This window comes from Pseudophryne corroboree, chromosome 2 (assembly GCF_028390025.1).
Source record: "Pseudophryne corroboree isolate aPseCor3 chromosome 2, aPseCor3.hap2, whole genome shotgun sequence".
Taxonomy (NCBI): Eukaryota; Metazoa; Chordata; class Amphibia; order Anura; family Myobatrachidae; genus Pseudophryne; species Pseudophryne corroboree.
In genome coordinates, this window is record NC_086445.1 from 849,102,650 (window position 1) to 849,118,735 (window position 16,086).

General features: G+C 45.8%; 1 protein-coding gene across 3 annotated transcripts in view; it reads right to left on the bottom strand.

The window, feature by feature from the left end:
• Positions 1-16,086, bottom strand: part of PIR (pirin) — a 174,139-nt gene that overhangs the window by 68,702 nt on the left and 89,351 nt on the right. For all 3 annotated transcript variants that reach the window (XM_063955798.1, XM_063955796.1, XM_063955797.1), the window contains exon 6: positions 8,968-9,052. In XM_063955798.1, the coding sequence (XP_063811868.1) occupies positions 8,968-9,052 (85 nt within the window). The remainder of the gene's footprint in view (positions 1-8,967; positions 9,053-16,086) is intronic.

Genomic DNA, 16,086 nt, shown 5'->3' on the forward strand with positions numbered 1-16,086 from the left:
TAAACTAAAACTTTCACAAAGAGCTCAGGAGAGCCCCTAGTGTGCACCCTTCTCGTCGGGCACAGAAATCTAACTGAGGCTTGGAGGAGGGTCATAGGGGGAGGAGCCAGTGCACACCAGGTGATCCTAAAGCTTTCTTTAGATGTGCCCTGTCTCCTGCGGAGCCGCTATTCCCCATGGTCCTTACGGAGTTCCCAGCATCCACTAGGACGTCAGAGAAATGACAATTAGGAGCGAACTACTTTTCTGCTCTCCATTGTATCACCCTCCAAGCGATGATGCATCTCGCACACTATTCCTGGCCTTATAAAAGATCCCAGAAATGCGTTGGCATTTGTGTGGACTATCCGATAGATGGTGAAGGATTCTGGAGCCATTGTCTGACTGGGAGCTATGCCGTGGTTGTGATCCGGGACACCCGCAGGTATTTCTTTAAACATTTATACAGAGAGCTAATTTACATTGGTTTTCATGCACAGTCGGTAATTGCACCTTAATTCACACCATCTTGTGTAATGCTTATCTTTTATGTGTGTTTTTTTATACCTTTATACTTTAAAAAAAAAAACCTGCATGTTTACTACATCTGAGATGCGATCACATACTGACGATTTTTGGGCCAGTGTCCATGTGCAGTACTTATTCTGCGCGTGCATCTCAGTGATGCGAATGCCTCTGCATGATTGACAGCCAGAGGCGTTCGCAGGGTGGTCAAGATTGATGAAGCGGCATTGCGGGGGTGATGCAGCGAAAACAGGGGCGGGTCTGGGCCATTTTCGGGGTGGCTGCTGCAACGGGAAACATGGACGGTCTGCGTCTGCCTTCGCAGCCAGGCTGCACAGGCAGGTGGCATCCCTAATTCAGCGATGTGATTGCAATTAAATTGTAAACGCATCGCTGGTGGCCATTTGCATGCTGGACGGCCTTCCCCTGTACTAATTTAGCAAAACTGCAATTGAACTTAATAAGGTCCAAAATACAGGTACTGTACGTTTTTGTCTCTCACCTATTTTATGCATCTGACTATAATGTCTTGTGGGAGATTGCGAAGAAGGAGAAATTAACAAGCTCCATATGCTCTGACAAACAAACAATTGCACTGTGGTCGGAGAAGAGCATATGTCCTTATACAATAAGGGATGTATCATTTTATTATATAACGACTGATTTCAATAAGTGCCAATAGAAAGAACATTAAAAATGTTGGTTGCACTAGTTGTTTAGTTAAGGAGTGAGGTTCTCCTTATGTGTGTCCTCTTTACAGGCAGCTTTGGCAGTGTGCACATTTGATGGTACCTACCTATTGTTATTTTTTTACATATTATACTGCATAATGTAAGTTGGCAGTGTTTGATGGGGATGCCTGGAGCAGCAGCTCCATCTGCCCCATTATTAATCCGGCCCTGGCACAGGTACTGTAGCTATGTGTGATCAGCAAAAACTAGATTTGATTTTGCAGGAAAAGACGCATCAATTATAGGAAAGCATCTTGCGGTGCATCCCATACCTATTCCTACTAGGGGATATGGTTAGAATACTGGCGTTGTGGATGCCGGCAGCCAGAATACCGAAGCTGGAATCCTGACACTGTTCACAAGACCGACATCGGGACAAAGACATCGATGACAATGATGGTAACAGAATCCGGACTGCTGGCAGACCTGAACGTAACAATGGCCGGGAGGGGAATGGTTAGGCTGCCGGGGGGTGGGAGCTTAGGTTTAGGCACTAGAGGGGGGGGGGTTAGGGTTAGGCACAAAAAAGGAAGGGTTAGGCATTAACGGGAGGGGGATAGGCTGCGAAAAGGGAGTGTTAGGGTTAGGCTGCGGGGAGGGTTAGGGAGGTAGAGGGGGGGGGGGCTTAGAATACAGGTTGAGTATCCCATATCCAAATATTCCGAAATACGGACTTTTTTGAACGAGAGTGAGATAGTGAAACCTTTGTTTTTTGATGACTCAATGTACACAAACTTTGTTTAATACACAAAGTTATTAAAAATATTGTATTAAATGACCTTCAGGCTGTGTGTATAAGTTGTATATGAAACATACATGAATTATGTGTATGTACACACACTTTGTTTAATGCACAAAGTTATAAAAAATATTGGCTAAAATGACCTTCAGGCTGTGTGTATAAGGTGTATATGTAACATAAATGTATTCTGTGCTTAGATTTAGGTCCCATCACCATGATATCTCATTATGGTATGCAATTATTCCAAAATACAGAAAAATCCGATATCCAAAATACGTCTGGTCCCAAGCATTTTGGATAAGGGATACTCAACCTGTACTTACTTACCAGGTGTCTGTATTCTGATCACTGGCATTCCAAGTGCCGGGATTCCGATACCATCCCCCCTACCAGGGCCAGAACAGGGCTCTATGCCTTCTTATACTGACCACGGGGTTAGGGTTAGCTTCCCGCCAGACCTAAACCTGTGATATCATGACATCCCACCTTGGAAGTGTGGCCTTGGGCTTTAGGCAGAGCATCCTAGAATGCTCCGGGCAGCTCCACAGGCTGCAAGGTGCCTGCCCAGAGAGTTCCTTGGATGCTCCAGGCAGCTTAGCAGCAGTGCTACAAGGCACCCTGCAAGCCACATGCAGGTGCCATGGGGTATCGATGGTGCCATCCACAGGGCCAGGCACCCTGTGCAATGGCACCACTCGTACACAGATTGTTATGAACTTAATTCCTACACTTAGGGTGAGATGTACTAAGCCTTGGAGAGAGATAAAGTACCAGCCAATCAGCTCATAACTGCCACGTAACAGGCTGTGTTTGAAAAAAAGACAGGAGCTGATTGGCTGGTACTTTAGGTCTCTCCGCTTTCTCTCTCTCTCCATGGCTTAGTACATCTTAACCTTGGTTTGATACCTGTAATCATCATCAGTGCAGACTTGCAGCAGACAGCAAATGTAATGCCTGAAAATAGGCGTATTTACACTTCCGTCCAATGCTGCATAGACCGCAATTGTATCGACATGCCCTCACTTAGCTTTGCCATAGTAGGAATGCCCCCTTACAGCCCAGTTACACCTTCTCAGTTGCAAGTGCAGATGTTGCCCATACTTCTGTGCGCTCAGTTCTAGACTATGCGTAGTGCGATGGCACGTAAGATATGCTCTGCACATAGTAATAGTGCTGAAGTTACCATTTTTGAATGATCACTACCCATGTACTGTGCTTATCTTTAGCTAGTCACACTATAACCAACTCATTATACTTTAATATTTACTCCAGATCAATTTTGAGTATAGGTTTATTAAAATGACATACAACTGTATTAGTAATGTAAACCTTATATTCCAAATATTTAGCAATAAACAGGAAAAGCATCTGCAAAATTCACAGGAAAACCCAATAAGCTCTTTACCCTGAGTTCACTGTATTCATTGTCATTTTATACTTCTCACAGCCTATAAGGCAGAGCCATAACTGGTGTGGCCTCAAACTTTAGTGCCCAGTGTGCCGAAACTGGTGCAAGAGGCGACCTGCGGCCTCACAATTTAGTACCCAGTGTGCTAAAACCTGTGCAAGGCGCAATCCACAGCCTCACAAACTAGTGCCCAGTGTGCCGAAACTGGTGCAAGAGGCGACCCGCAGCCTCACAAAACTGGTGCCAGGGTCTACCCATAGTCTCACAGCTCATTAATAAGGGTCTAACGTTATGCATGACTACTAAACATACATAAAAGAATAGGGCAGCAGAGAACTACTAGAAACAGCTGTCATGTTGCTCAATACTTCAGTAGTAGATCCTGCCACTCTTGGTCTCTGAACCAGTTATGTGCTTGAGACCCGGATACAGTGTATCTGGTTTTGCTTCGTAGGTAAGGTGGACTGTGCGGATGGACAGTGGGAATTGTAAAAAGTTAGTTCTCTGCAAACCTTTGCTAGGATCTCAGTAGTCTGCCACTATGTAGGCTTTTGTTTTACACTATACAAAAAGTTCTATGGCACAGTAAGATCTTTTGGAAATCAGCAAGGTAGGAAACGGACATGTGATGTGTCTGAAGCTATGGGATGAATACACTTTTTAAAAAATGTTTTTTTGTCTGTGCTCTATTCTGATCACGAATAATGCAATAAAGAGTCCTTTACTAGACTAGACGTTTCATTCTGCACTAATAATGTACCATAAAGCAAAAGTATGACAGAACATCATCGGTATCAATTCCGTTTTTTGTTTTCAGTGGAAGATGCCTGAAGAACCCTCACTGAGGGCTATCCTGGGGTTTCTACTATAATCTAAAAAGACAGAAATTAACGGCTCCTCCATGGGGATCAGGAGGTCGCACACAAGATGCGACCTCCCAGTCCCAACAGTTGCAGGGGCGTTACAAGCCATTTATCAGCTAGCGCTCCTGCAACAGCACAGTGTACACGCATATACAATACAAACCAGGAGAACAGGCAGCAATTGTATAGGTATGTACCCAGTGTCGGACTGGGACATGAAGGGCCCACTGGGGGGATGCAGTGATAGGGGCCCATACTTAAGGGTGTGGCCAGCCTACAAAGGGGGTGCGGCCAGCCTCTACAGAGGCTTGAAATACACAATAGTCTAGTGCAGTGTAATGCAACATATCTACCATGTATAATACAAGTGCACAGTCTGTAACCTAATCCCTAGAGGAAGGCAGTGGGCCCACAGGCAGTGGGGCCTACCGGTGGTTTCCCTGGTACCCCTGTGGGCCAGTCCAACCCTGTATGTACCAACCTTTACCCAGACCTAGGCTTGTTGGAGGGGCCGGGGAGGCACGCGCAAGCTGCTGAGAGGGGTAATTATCCCCCTTTGCAGACCCATGCATAGTATTCTTTCTATTATTTTAATTTTTGAGAGGGGGCGGGGCTATGCCTTTCAGTTATATATGTAAAAAGGGGCCCAGGCCATGCACTTTCGAATGGTTGGCCAAGCCTATGTGTCACACCTCCACTGCAACTGGCCACACCTCTAAGCGTGAGCACTCTCCCAGCATGCCCCAGTCACACACTGGGCTGGAGAGAAACACAGGGTGGGTGTCATAACCCTGGAAAGCAAAAATGAGGGGGGTCACAAGGTTGGGGAAAAAAAGGCATTGAGGGGGGGGGGGGGGGGGTCTGGAAAGACACAGAGGTATGAGGCTATATGGTGACCATATTAGCTAGCAACCTGGTGACCTAGCAAATACTAGTGGCAATAATTAACCACTTTTCTATCAATAGGACTCCGTGCGCTTTACATTTGCAGGTTTAAAAAACAAACATTTCTATACTGTACATCACTCACTTGTTGTTTTAATTTTTTTAATATGAGCAATACAGAACACAACAACAGACAATGACAAATCTGAGCGATAAATTGTTTTTACATACACAGGCAACATCATACTTTACTGCGGCGGATGACTTGTGACCCATAACTTTAGATTTACTGTGTTATGTTCTCTGTTGTACACATTGTACTAAATTACAAATGACAAAACCAGATCTGTTTGGCAAGGAGGAGTGAGCAAAGACCTTAGCTTCACCTCCAAAGCCAGAAAGAGCTATCCCTAGCCAAATAAACACAGTCAGCAGTAAACAATCTAATTTACTGCTCTGTGGATAGAGTCTGTCATAAAGACATTACCCAAGTCTCAAGTAAATAGGAGAGCATCTGTGTCAGGCAGCAGGTGGAAGTGAGGTAGAAGCCTATACAGCTGTTTGGCATGTCAGTGATTATTATTTTGGCGGACATTTGGTCACTAGCACATGGAGAACAGAACATATTAACATGGCTTGCAGATAGAGGACAACGCTGGTGGGACAGTTAACAAAGAGACTACGATGAAAAACACAAATGCACGGTACAACCTTTGCAGCCAAATTCAATTCCATATTATTATTATTAAAATGTTATTTATAAGGCACCACAAGTGTCCACAGCACCATACATCTGGCAACAGTAGTAACACAAGTCACAATTAGCACAATACAGCTGGGAAGCCATCTGAGTGAGGGGGTAATCGGCAACGGGTGGAACCAGTCTCCAGTAGTGACTGCAAGACCAGCAGGAGTAGAGCCGCTGGAAGAGACGGATAGCCATGAGCGAGAGAGGAATTCTGGGCTAAATGACCACTAAGTACAGCTGCAGCCACACTAATCGTTGCTGCAGTCGCGCCATACTAGTCGCCTGGTCGCACTATAGAAATGGCACATTAAGGCTCACTAAGGTGTACTATGGCGCAAGAAGGTACATAGCATGTACTCACACTGCTTCACCGCTGTGTGGAGATCGCTCCACTAATGATAACAGTGCTGAATAACCGCGGATGGATATGGCACTACAGGTACAACTGTAGGAAGTCCTGACAAGCAGCTCAGTGCACAGTACAGTACAGTAAATAAAGTTCCCTTTTAAGTACAATAATATTGCAGGAGGAACAACAGTATTGCATGAAATTCTACATGCGCCGAGTGTCATATTCCGCCAGTATTACAAATGAGTGGCGGGAATAAGGATCGCTATATAACGACATTACGATCCTATCTAAAAATGCCAACATTATAAAATACATGTTCCCAGTCACAGACCCTGGAAGTCAATGACAGTGGAAATACGGTATATAAGAAACTGTTAATAAATACAGTATAGGGTACAGTTGCGCACAGCATCACTATAACATATCACTACAGGCAATCATCAACTTCCTCTGTGGCTGTCTTGGTCAAGTGGGATCGCCAATGATTACATGATTACCATGCCCTTAACTCAGGGTTCTATTCTCGCATAGGACACAAGCTGTACACTTTTGACAAATAATGTAGGATTCTGCTCGGTTGTCAATTTTATGCAGCATACATACACAGTATGTTTTACATTGTAAAGGTGCATACACACGGTGAGATCCTTGCTATGCCCGATTTTTACTATGCGAATTCCCTTGAACTCCCCCAGGGCCCAGAAGCATAGATTTTGACTATCTATACTTTTGATTTTGACTAAGTGCCAATTCTGACTATACTTTGTACTAGATAGTACACTAGATAGTCAAGATTGACTTGCCTGCACTTTCTATCTAGGCTTGAGAAACCGACCCCGCGGGACCGCGCATTAGGATTGAATAGTTATCGCAAACAGCATAACACCTTCCGATTTGCACTATATAGTCAAAATCGAAAGGATTTATCTCACCACATGTACACACCTTTAGACTCATATCAACACATAATGCAACTTGTGTCAATACTGTGCTTCAATCGCCGAACGTCATTTTCCGTAGCCGTACAAATGATCCTCAGGATTGCTATATAAAGTCATTTGTACTGTACCGCCTTGACACAGTAACTACTGAACAAAGAACGCTGTTGGATTGTATGTTATTTACATAGTGGAAAGGACGGAAGTAGTTGTGTCTTAAGGTGCGTACACTCTGTGAGATAAACTGTTAAGGAAAGTTAGTGCATATCTAAAGGTGTTAGGCAGCTTGCGATACAGATTCGATCCCGATGCGCGCTCCCTTAAGGCTAGATAGACTGTGCAGGCAAGTCAATCTTGACTATCTAGTGTACTATCTAGTACAAAGTGTAGTCAATATTGGCACTTCGTCAAAATCGTATATAGACAAAATCGAAAGTACAATTAGTCAAATTCTGTGTTATCTGTGCTATCTGGGTTCTGGGGGAATTCAAGGGAAATCGCATAGTCAAAATCGGGCAAAGCAGGGATCTCACCGTGTGTACACACCTTTATAAGGAAAATTTTATAAAATAAATAAATAAATAACAACAACGTGTGAATTATGCATAAGCCTATCCAGGAACGGGGTATGGAAATAGTTAGTGCACCATATCATATAGAATATGCCCTATTTTCCTATTACAGGTAGAACAGTAATCTTCTTGAAATGCTAACACAGCCCCACTTTGAGTTTTTGGCTTTCCTTTCTTGAACCTTACATAAAACAAAGCACAATGTATAATTACATGTGTGTCCACTGATAGACATTCTATAAACGGATGGTAAAGAAACCCCAGGACCAGACTCACTACTGGAGTTTAGATCAGTGTGTCCCCACCCTACAGATCCAAAGAGCCATTATGCATGCACTCTGCTATCTGTTACGATGAGTGCTTCATGATACAGTACATGGTTACTGGTATATTATGATATGGAGTGTAGCTTTAAGGTTCTTGTTTTCCATTTTCCATCAAAACTTTTCATGTCACTTGGATGTGGTACACTCCTCCCGGACGATCCAAAATAGTAGGGTAGTATGCACTGAATGGATCTTGGTCAATAGGCATTACAACATATTCATGTCTATGGGGTTATTCAAAGATGAACGCATATCTGTGTTCATCTCCTCACATGCTGGGCGCCGCTTCCAACATGAGGACGCCTCCCGAATTAGATTGCGGCTGCATTGGAACTAAGGCTGCGCTGTCAGGCGGTCTGCTGACATTTTTTTTTTCAGAACGGCTGTGTGTGACGTCATGCAGCCGCCCTGAAAACAGTTCCGACACGCCCCGTTTGGAACACTCCGCCCCCCCCAATGCCGCAATGACACCCCCCACTCCACCAGCTGTCAATCACACTATGGCCGCATCCTTCCTAGAAGCAGCCGAGCCGCAATGTGTAAGGTCACGCACACTCAACGGCCGCAGTGTGTGAACACGCGGCTGCGTTCAGGTCTGAATCAAACCTTATGTAAGGGGAACCTATCTTAAAATAAACTATTTTCCAGTTTTTAGAAATTCCTCAGACAGATTTCATATCTTAAGCAAAGTTTAATTTTCTTTTATTGGTTCTAATAATAATCAAAATAATGCATGCTTGTATCTGAATGATGAGCATTCATAGTTCATAACACCAGTACAGAATGATTAAAGGTAAATAAAATAACAGAAACTTTCCATTTTTATACCACATTTCAGCACACTTTCCAAAGAGGAAAAAAATAAAATAAAAAAATAATAAGATTTCTTGTTGCTTACCTTTAGGTACCGCCTGTGTGTGCTTTGCACCTTTTTCTAGCTTAAAGTCCAGAAACAGAGTGGGCGTTCTTGTATAGACTTTTGACTGCATTTACAACATAAAAGAAATGAATTATACACTATTATTATTCATGTCGTATGTGTATAAAAAAATAGCATGAAGAGATAAAAGTAAAATATCACATTTACATGAAAAAACAAACAAAAAAAAGCAAAATACATACAATACCAGTTTAAAAAATAAGATGATACATAAGTGATTTTAAAATTTACTTTAACATAATCATAATAAAATGCTTTTCCTTTTTTATTTGTGCGGTAAAGCATACAACATTTTCAGCCAAAGCTCCACTCGATACCCTGCAGTTATTTATCAGGCATTCTATCTATACAGCAATTACTCGCCACACAAACATTCATTGACCGTTTCAGAGTGAAAAAGTGGAAAAAAACTAGTAAATGCAACATCAGTTTTCACTTAATATACGTTACCAATTTACATACTTGTCTGAATTCCTTTCAGCTTTACAAAAAAAAAGAAAAGAAAAACCCTCCATGTGAGTGGAATGTCAGTTTAAATCTAAAGAGCAGGGATCTGAAGGGTAGTTGCTGTGTGGAATGATTAATGAATTTTTTGGAAATGAAAATAGGATATTGGGGACAGATTAGTACAATGGGATATAGACGGGTCCAAAGGAGCCAATGCACTTTAAATTTCTTCAATTGGGTGTGCTGGCTCCTCCCCTCTATGCCTCCTCCTACAGGTCAGTTATAGGTAAAACAGTGCCCGAAGAAGAATGACATACTTAAGAGAAGGAACATAACAACAATAAGTGTGGTCAGATGTACACACCAGCACAACAATACATAACCGAGCCAGCAACGGCTGGCAACATCAACAGCAACAGCTGAACAGGTAACATCTAACAAAGAACCTGCAGAAAGGTATTTAAAAATAAGATTTTACTCACCGGTAAATCTATTTCTCGTAGTCCGTAGTGGATGCTGGGGACTCCGTAAGGACCATGGGGAATAGACGGGCTCCGCAGGAGACTGGGCACTCTAAAAGAAAGATTAGGTACTATCTGGTGTGCACTGGCTCCTCCCTCTATGCCCCTCCTCCAGACCTCAGTTAGGATACTGTGCCCGGAAGAGCTGACACAATAAGGAAGGATTTTGAATCCCGGGTAAGACTCATACCAGCCACACCAATCACACCGTATAACTCGTGATACTATACCCAGTTAACAGTATGAAATATAACTGAGCCTCTCAACAGATGGCTCAACAATAACCCTTTAGTTAGGCAATAACTATATACAAGTATTGCAGACAATCCGCACTTGGGATGGGCGCCCAGCATCCACTACGGACTACGAGAAATAGATTTACCGGTGAGTAAAATCTTATTTTCTCTGACGTCCTAGTGGATGCTGGGAACTCCGTAAGGACCATGGGGATTATACCAAAGCTCCCAAACGGGCGGGAGAGTGCGGATGACTCTGCAGCACCGAATGAGAGAACTCAAGGTCCTCCTCAGCCAGGGTATCAAATTTGTAGAATTTAGCAAACGTGTTTGCCCCTGACCAAGTTGCAGCTCGGCGAAGTTGTAAAGCCGAGACCCCTCGGGCAGCCGCCCAAGATGAGCCCACCTTCCTTGTGGAATGGGCTTTTACTGATTTAGGATGCGGCAATCCAGCCGCAGAATGCGCTAGCTGAATTGTGCTACAAATCCAGCGAGCAATAGTCTGCTTAGAAGCAGGAGCACCTATTTTGTTGGGTGCATACAGGATAAAAAGAGAGTCAGTTTTCCTGACTCCAGCCGTCCTGGAAACATAAATTTTCAAGGCCCTGACTACGTCCAGTAACTTGGAATCTTCCAAGTCCCTAGTAGCCGCAGGCACTACAATAGGTTGGTTCAAGTGAAAAGCTGATACCACCTTAGGGAGAAACTGGGGACGAGTCCTCAATTCTGCCCTATCCATATGGAAAATCAGATAAGGGCTTTTACATGACAAAGCCGCCAATTCTGACACCCGCCTGGCCGAAGCCAAGGCCAATAACATGACCACTTTCCACGTGAGATATTTCAGATCCACAGTTTTAAGTGGCTCAAACCAATGTGATTTCAGGAAACTCAACACCACATTGAGATCCCAAGGTGCCACAGGAGGCACAAAAGGGGCTGAATATGAAGAACTCCCTTTACAAAAGTCTGAACTTCAGGCAGTGAAGCCAGTTCTTTCTGGAAGAAAATCGACAGAGCCGAAATCTGGACCTTAATGGAACCCAATTTTAGGCCCATAGTCACTCCCGACAGTAGGAAGTGCAGAAAACGACCCAGCTGAAATTCCTCTGTAGGGGCCTTCCTGGCCTCACACCACGCAACATATTTTCGCCAATACGGTGATAATGGTTTGCGGTTACTTCTTTCCTGGCTTTTATCAGCGTAGGAATGACTTCCTCCGGAATGCCCTTTTCCTTTAGGATCCGGAATTCAACCGCCATGCCGGCAAACGCAGCCGCGGTAAGTCTTGGAACAGACAGGGCCCCTGCTGTAGCAGATCCTGTCTGAGCGGTAGAGGCCATGGGTCCTCTGATATCATTTCTTGAAGTTCTGGGTACCAAGCTCTTCTTGGCTAATCCGGAACCACGAGTATCGTTCTTACTCCTCGCCTTCTTATTATTCTCAGTACCTTTGGTATGAGAGGCAGAGGAGGGAACACATAAACCGACTGGTACACCCACGGTGTCACTAGAGCGTCCACAGCTATCGCCTGAGGGTCCCTTGACCTGGCGCAATATCTAGTTTTTTGTTTAGGCGGGATGCCATCATGTCCACCTGTGGCCTTTCCCAACGGTTTACCAACAGTTGGAAGACTTCTGGATTAAGTCCCCACTCTCCCGGGTGTAGGTCGTGTCTGCTGAGGAAATCTGCTTCCCAGTTGTCCACTCCCGGAATGAACACTGCTGACAGTGCTAAGACGTGATTTTCCGCCCATCGGAGAATCCTTGTGGCTTCTGCCATCGCCATCCTGCTTCTTGTGTCGCCCTGTCGGTTTACATGGGCGACTGCCGTGATGTTGTCTGATTGGATCAGTACCGGCTGGTTTTGAAGCAGAGGCCTTTCCAGACTTAGGGCATTGTAAATGGCCCTCAGTTCCAGAATATTTATGTGTAGGGACGACTCCTGACTTGACCAAAGTCCTTGGAAATTTCTTCCCTGTGTGACTGCCCCCCAGCCTCGAAGGCTGGCATCCGTGGTTACCAGGACCCAGTCATGTATGCCGAATCTGCGGCCCTCTTGAAGATGAGCACTCTGCAGCCACCACAGTAGAGATACCCTGGTCCTTGGAGACAGGGTTATCAGCCGATGCATCTGAAGATGCGATCCCGACCACTTGTCCAAGAGGTCCCACTGAAAGGTTCTTGCATGGAACCTGCCGAATGGAATTTTGCTTCGTAAGAAGCTACCATTTTTCCCAGGACTCGTGTGCAGTGATGCACCGATACCTGTTTTGGTTTCAGGAGGTCTCTGACTAGAGATGACAGCTCCTTGGCTTTCTCCTGCGGGAGAAACACTTTTTTCTGTTCTGTGTCCAGAACCATCCCCAGGAACAGTAGGCGTGTGGTAGGAACCAGCTGTGACTTTGGAATGTATAGCATCCATCCGTGCTGTTGTAGCACTTCCCGAGATAGTGCTACTCCGACCAACAACTGCTCCTTGGACCTCGCCTTTATAATGAGATCGTCCAAGTACGGGATAATTAAAACTCCCTTTTTTCGAAGGAGTATCATCATTTCTGCCATTACCTTGGTAAAGACCCTCGGTGCCGTGGACAGTCCAAACGGCAGTGTTTGGAATTGGTAATGGCAATCCTGTACCACAAATCTGAGGTACTCCTGTCCAGGGATACCATGTAATCCCCCTCCTCCAGGCTTGCAATAACCGCCCTGAACGATTCCATCTTGAACTTGAATTTTTTTATGTATGTGTTCAAGGATTTCAAATTTAAAATGGGTCTCACCGAACCGTCCGGTTTCGGTACCACAAACAGTGTGGAATAGTAACCCCGTCCTTGTTGAAGTAGGGGCACCTTGACTATCACCTGCTGGGAATACAGCTTGTGAATTGCCTCTAGCACAGCCTCCCTGCCTGAGGGAGTTGTCGGCAAGGCAGATTTGAGGAAACGGCGGGGGGGAAACGCCTCGAATTCCAGCTTGTACCCCTGAGATACTACTTGAAGGATCCAGAGATCCACCTGTGAGCGAGCCCACTGATCGCTGAAATTTTTGAGGCGGCCCCCCACCGTACCTGGCTACGCCTGTGGAGCCCCCGCGTCATGCGGTGGACTCAGAGAAAGCGGGGGAAGAATTTTGATTCTGGGAACTGGCTGACTGGTGCAGCTTTTTCCCTCTACCCTCGTCTCTGTGCAGAAAGGAAGCGCCTTTGACCCGCTTGCTTTTCTGAAGCCGAAAAGACTGTACCTGATAATACAGTGCTTTCTTAGGCTGTGAGGAAACCTGAGGTAAAAATTTTTCTTCCCAGCTGTTGCTGTGGATACGAGGTCCCAGAGACCATCCCCAAACAATTCCTCACCCTTATAAGGCTCTATGTGCCTTTTAAAGTCAACATCACCTGTCCACTGCCGGGTCTCTAATACCCTCCTGGCAGAATGGGCCTTGCATTAATTCTGGACGCCAGCCGGCAAATATCCCTCTGTGCATCCCTCATATATAAGACTACGTCTTTAATATGCTCTATGTTAGCACCATATTCTCCCTGTCTAGGGTATTAATATTATCTGACAGGGTATCAGACCCTGCTGCAGCAGCACTATGCATGCTGAGGCAATTGCAGGACTCAGTATAATACCTGAGTGTGTATATACAGACTTCAGGATAGCCTCCTGCTTTTTATCAGCAGGCTCCTTCAAAGTGGCCGTATCCTAAGACGGCAGTGCCACCTTTTATGACAAACGTGTGAGCGCCTTAACCACCCTAGGGGATATCTCCCAACGTGACCTATCCTCTGGCAGGAAAGGGTACGCCAGTAGTAATTTTTTTTGAAATTACCAGTTTCTTACCGGGGGAACCCACGCTTCTTCACACACTTCATTCACTCATCTGATGGGGAACAAAACACCGGCTGCTTTTTCTCCCCAAACATAAACCCCCTTTTATGTGGTACTTGGGTTAATGTCAGAAATGTGTAACACAATTTTTATTGCCGAGATCATGCAACGGATGTTCCTAGTGGATTGTGTATATGTCTCAACCTCGTCGACACTGGAGTCAGACTCCGTGTCGACATCTGTGTCTGCCATCTGAGGTAACGGGCGTTTTTTGAGCCCCTGATGGCCTTTGAGACGCCTGGGCAGGCGCGGGCTGAGAAGCCGGCTGTCCCACAGCTGTTACGTCATCCAGCCTTTTATGTAAGGAGTTGACACTGTCGGTTAATACCTTCCACCTATCCATCCACTCTGGTGTCGGCCCCACAGGGGGCGACATCCCATTTATCGGCATCTGCTCCGCCTCCACATAAGCCTCCTCATCAAACATGTCGACACAGCCGTACCGACACACCGCACACACACAGGGAATGCTCTGACTGAGGACAGGACCCCACACAGCCCTTTGGGGAGACAGAGAGAGAGTATGCCAGCACACACCAGAGCGCTATATAATGTAGGGAGAAACACTATCACTGAGTGAATTTTCCCCAATAGCTGCTTGTATAAACAATATTGCGCCTAAATTTAGTGCCCCCCCTCTCTTTTTAACCCTTTGAGCCTGAAAACTACAGGGGAGAGCCTGGGGAGCAGTCTTCCAGCTACACTGTGAAGAGAAAATGGCGCCAGTGTGCTGAGGGAGATGGCTCCGCCCCTTTTTCGGCTGACTTTTCTCCCGCTTTTTTATGGATTCTGGCAGGGGTAATTACCACATATATAGCCTCTGGGGCTATATATTGTGATTATTTTGCCAGCCAAGGTGTTTTTATTGCTGCTCAGGGCGCCCCCCCCCCCAGCCCCCTGCACCCTCAGTGACCGGAGTGTGAAGTGTGTATGAGGAGCAATGGCGCACAGCTGCAGTGCTGTGCGCTACCTTGGTGAAGACTGAAGTCTTCTGCCGCTGATTTTCCGGACCATCTTCATGCTTCTGGCTCTGTAAGGGGGACGGCGGCGCGGCTCCGGGAACGAACACCAAGGACGGGTCCTGCGGTCGATCCCTCTGGAGCTAATGGTGTCCAGTAGCCTAAGAAGCCCAAGCTAGCTGCAAGCAGGTAGGTTCGCTTCTTCTCCCCTTAGTCCCTCGTTGCAGTGAGCCTGTTGCCAGCAGGTCTCACTGTAAAATAAAAAACCTAACATATACTTTCTTTCTAGGAGCTCAGGAGAGCCCCTAGTGTGCATCCAGCTCGGCCGGGCACAGAAATCTAACTGAGGTCTGGAGGAGGGGCATAGAGGGAGGAGCCAGTGCACACCAGATAGTACCTAATCTTTCTTTTAGAGTGCCCAGTCTCCTGCGGAGCCCGTCTATTCCCCATGGTCCTTACGGAGTTCCCAGCATCCACTAGGACGTCAGAGAAATCCTATTTTCTCTAGCGTCCACAAGGGATATTGGGGACAGATTAGTATGATGGGAATGTCCCAAATGTTTCAGAATGGGTGGGAACGAGCGGAGACATCTTCAGCACCGCCTGCCCAAATTGGGTATCCTCTTTGGCCAGGGTATCAAATTTGTACAACTTCACAATGGTGTTCTTCCCCGACCAGGTAGCACTTTGGCACAGTTGGAGGGCCGAGACTCCACGGGCAGCCGCCCAGGAAGACCCCACCGATCTGGTAGAGTGGGCCTTCAGAGACTGTGGAACAGGTAAGGCTGCCGACACATAGGCCTGTTGGATAGTAAGCCGAATTCAACGACCAATAGACTGCTTTGAAGCAGGGCAACCCTTTTTCTGCGCATCATACAGCACAAACAAGGAATCCGTCTTTCTGATCCGTGCCGTCCTCTTGACGTAGACTTTTAAGGCTAGCACTGCATCCAATGCCTCCGGAGGAGCAGAAGTGTCAGAAGCGGACGGAATCACAATAGGTTGATTCAAGTCAAACGCGGAGA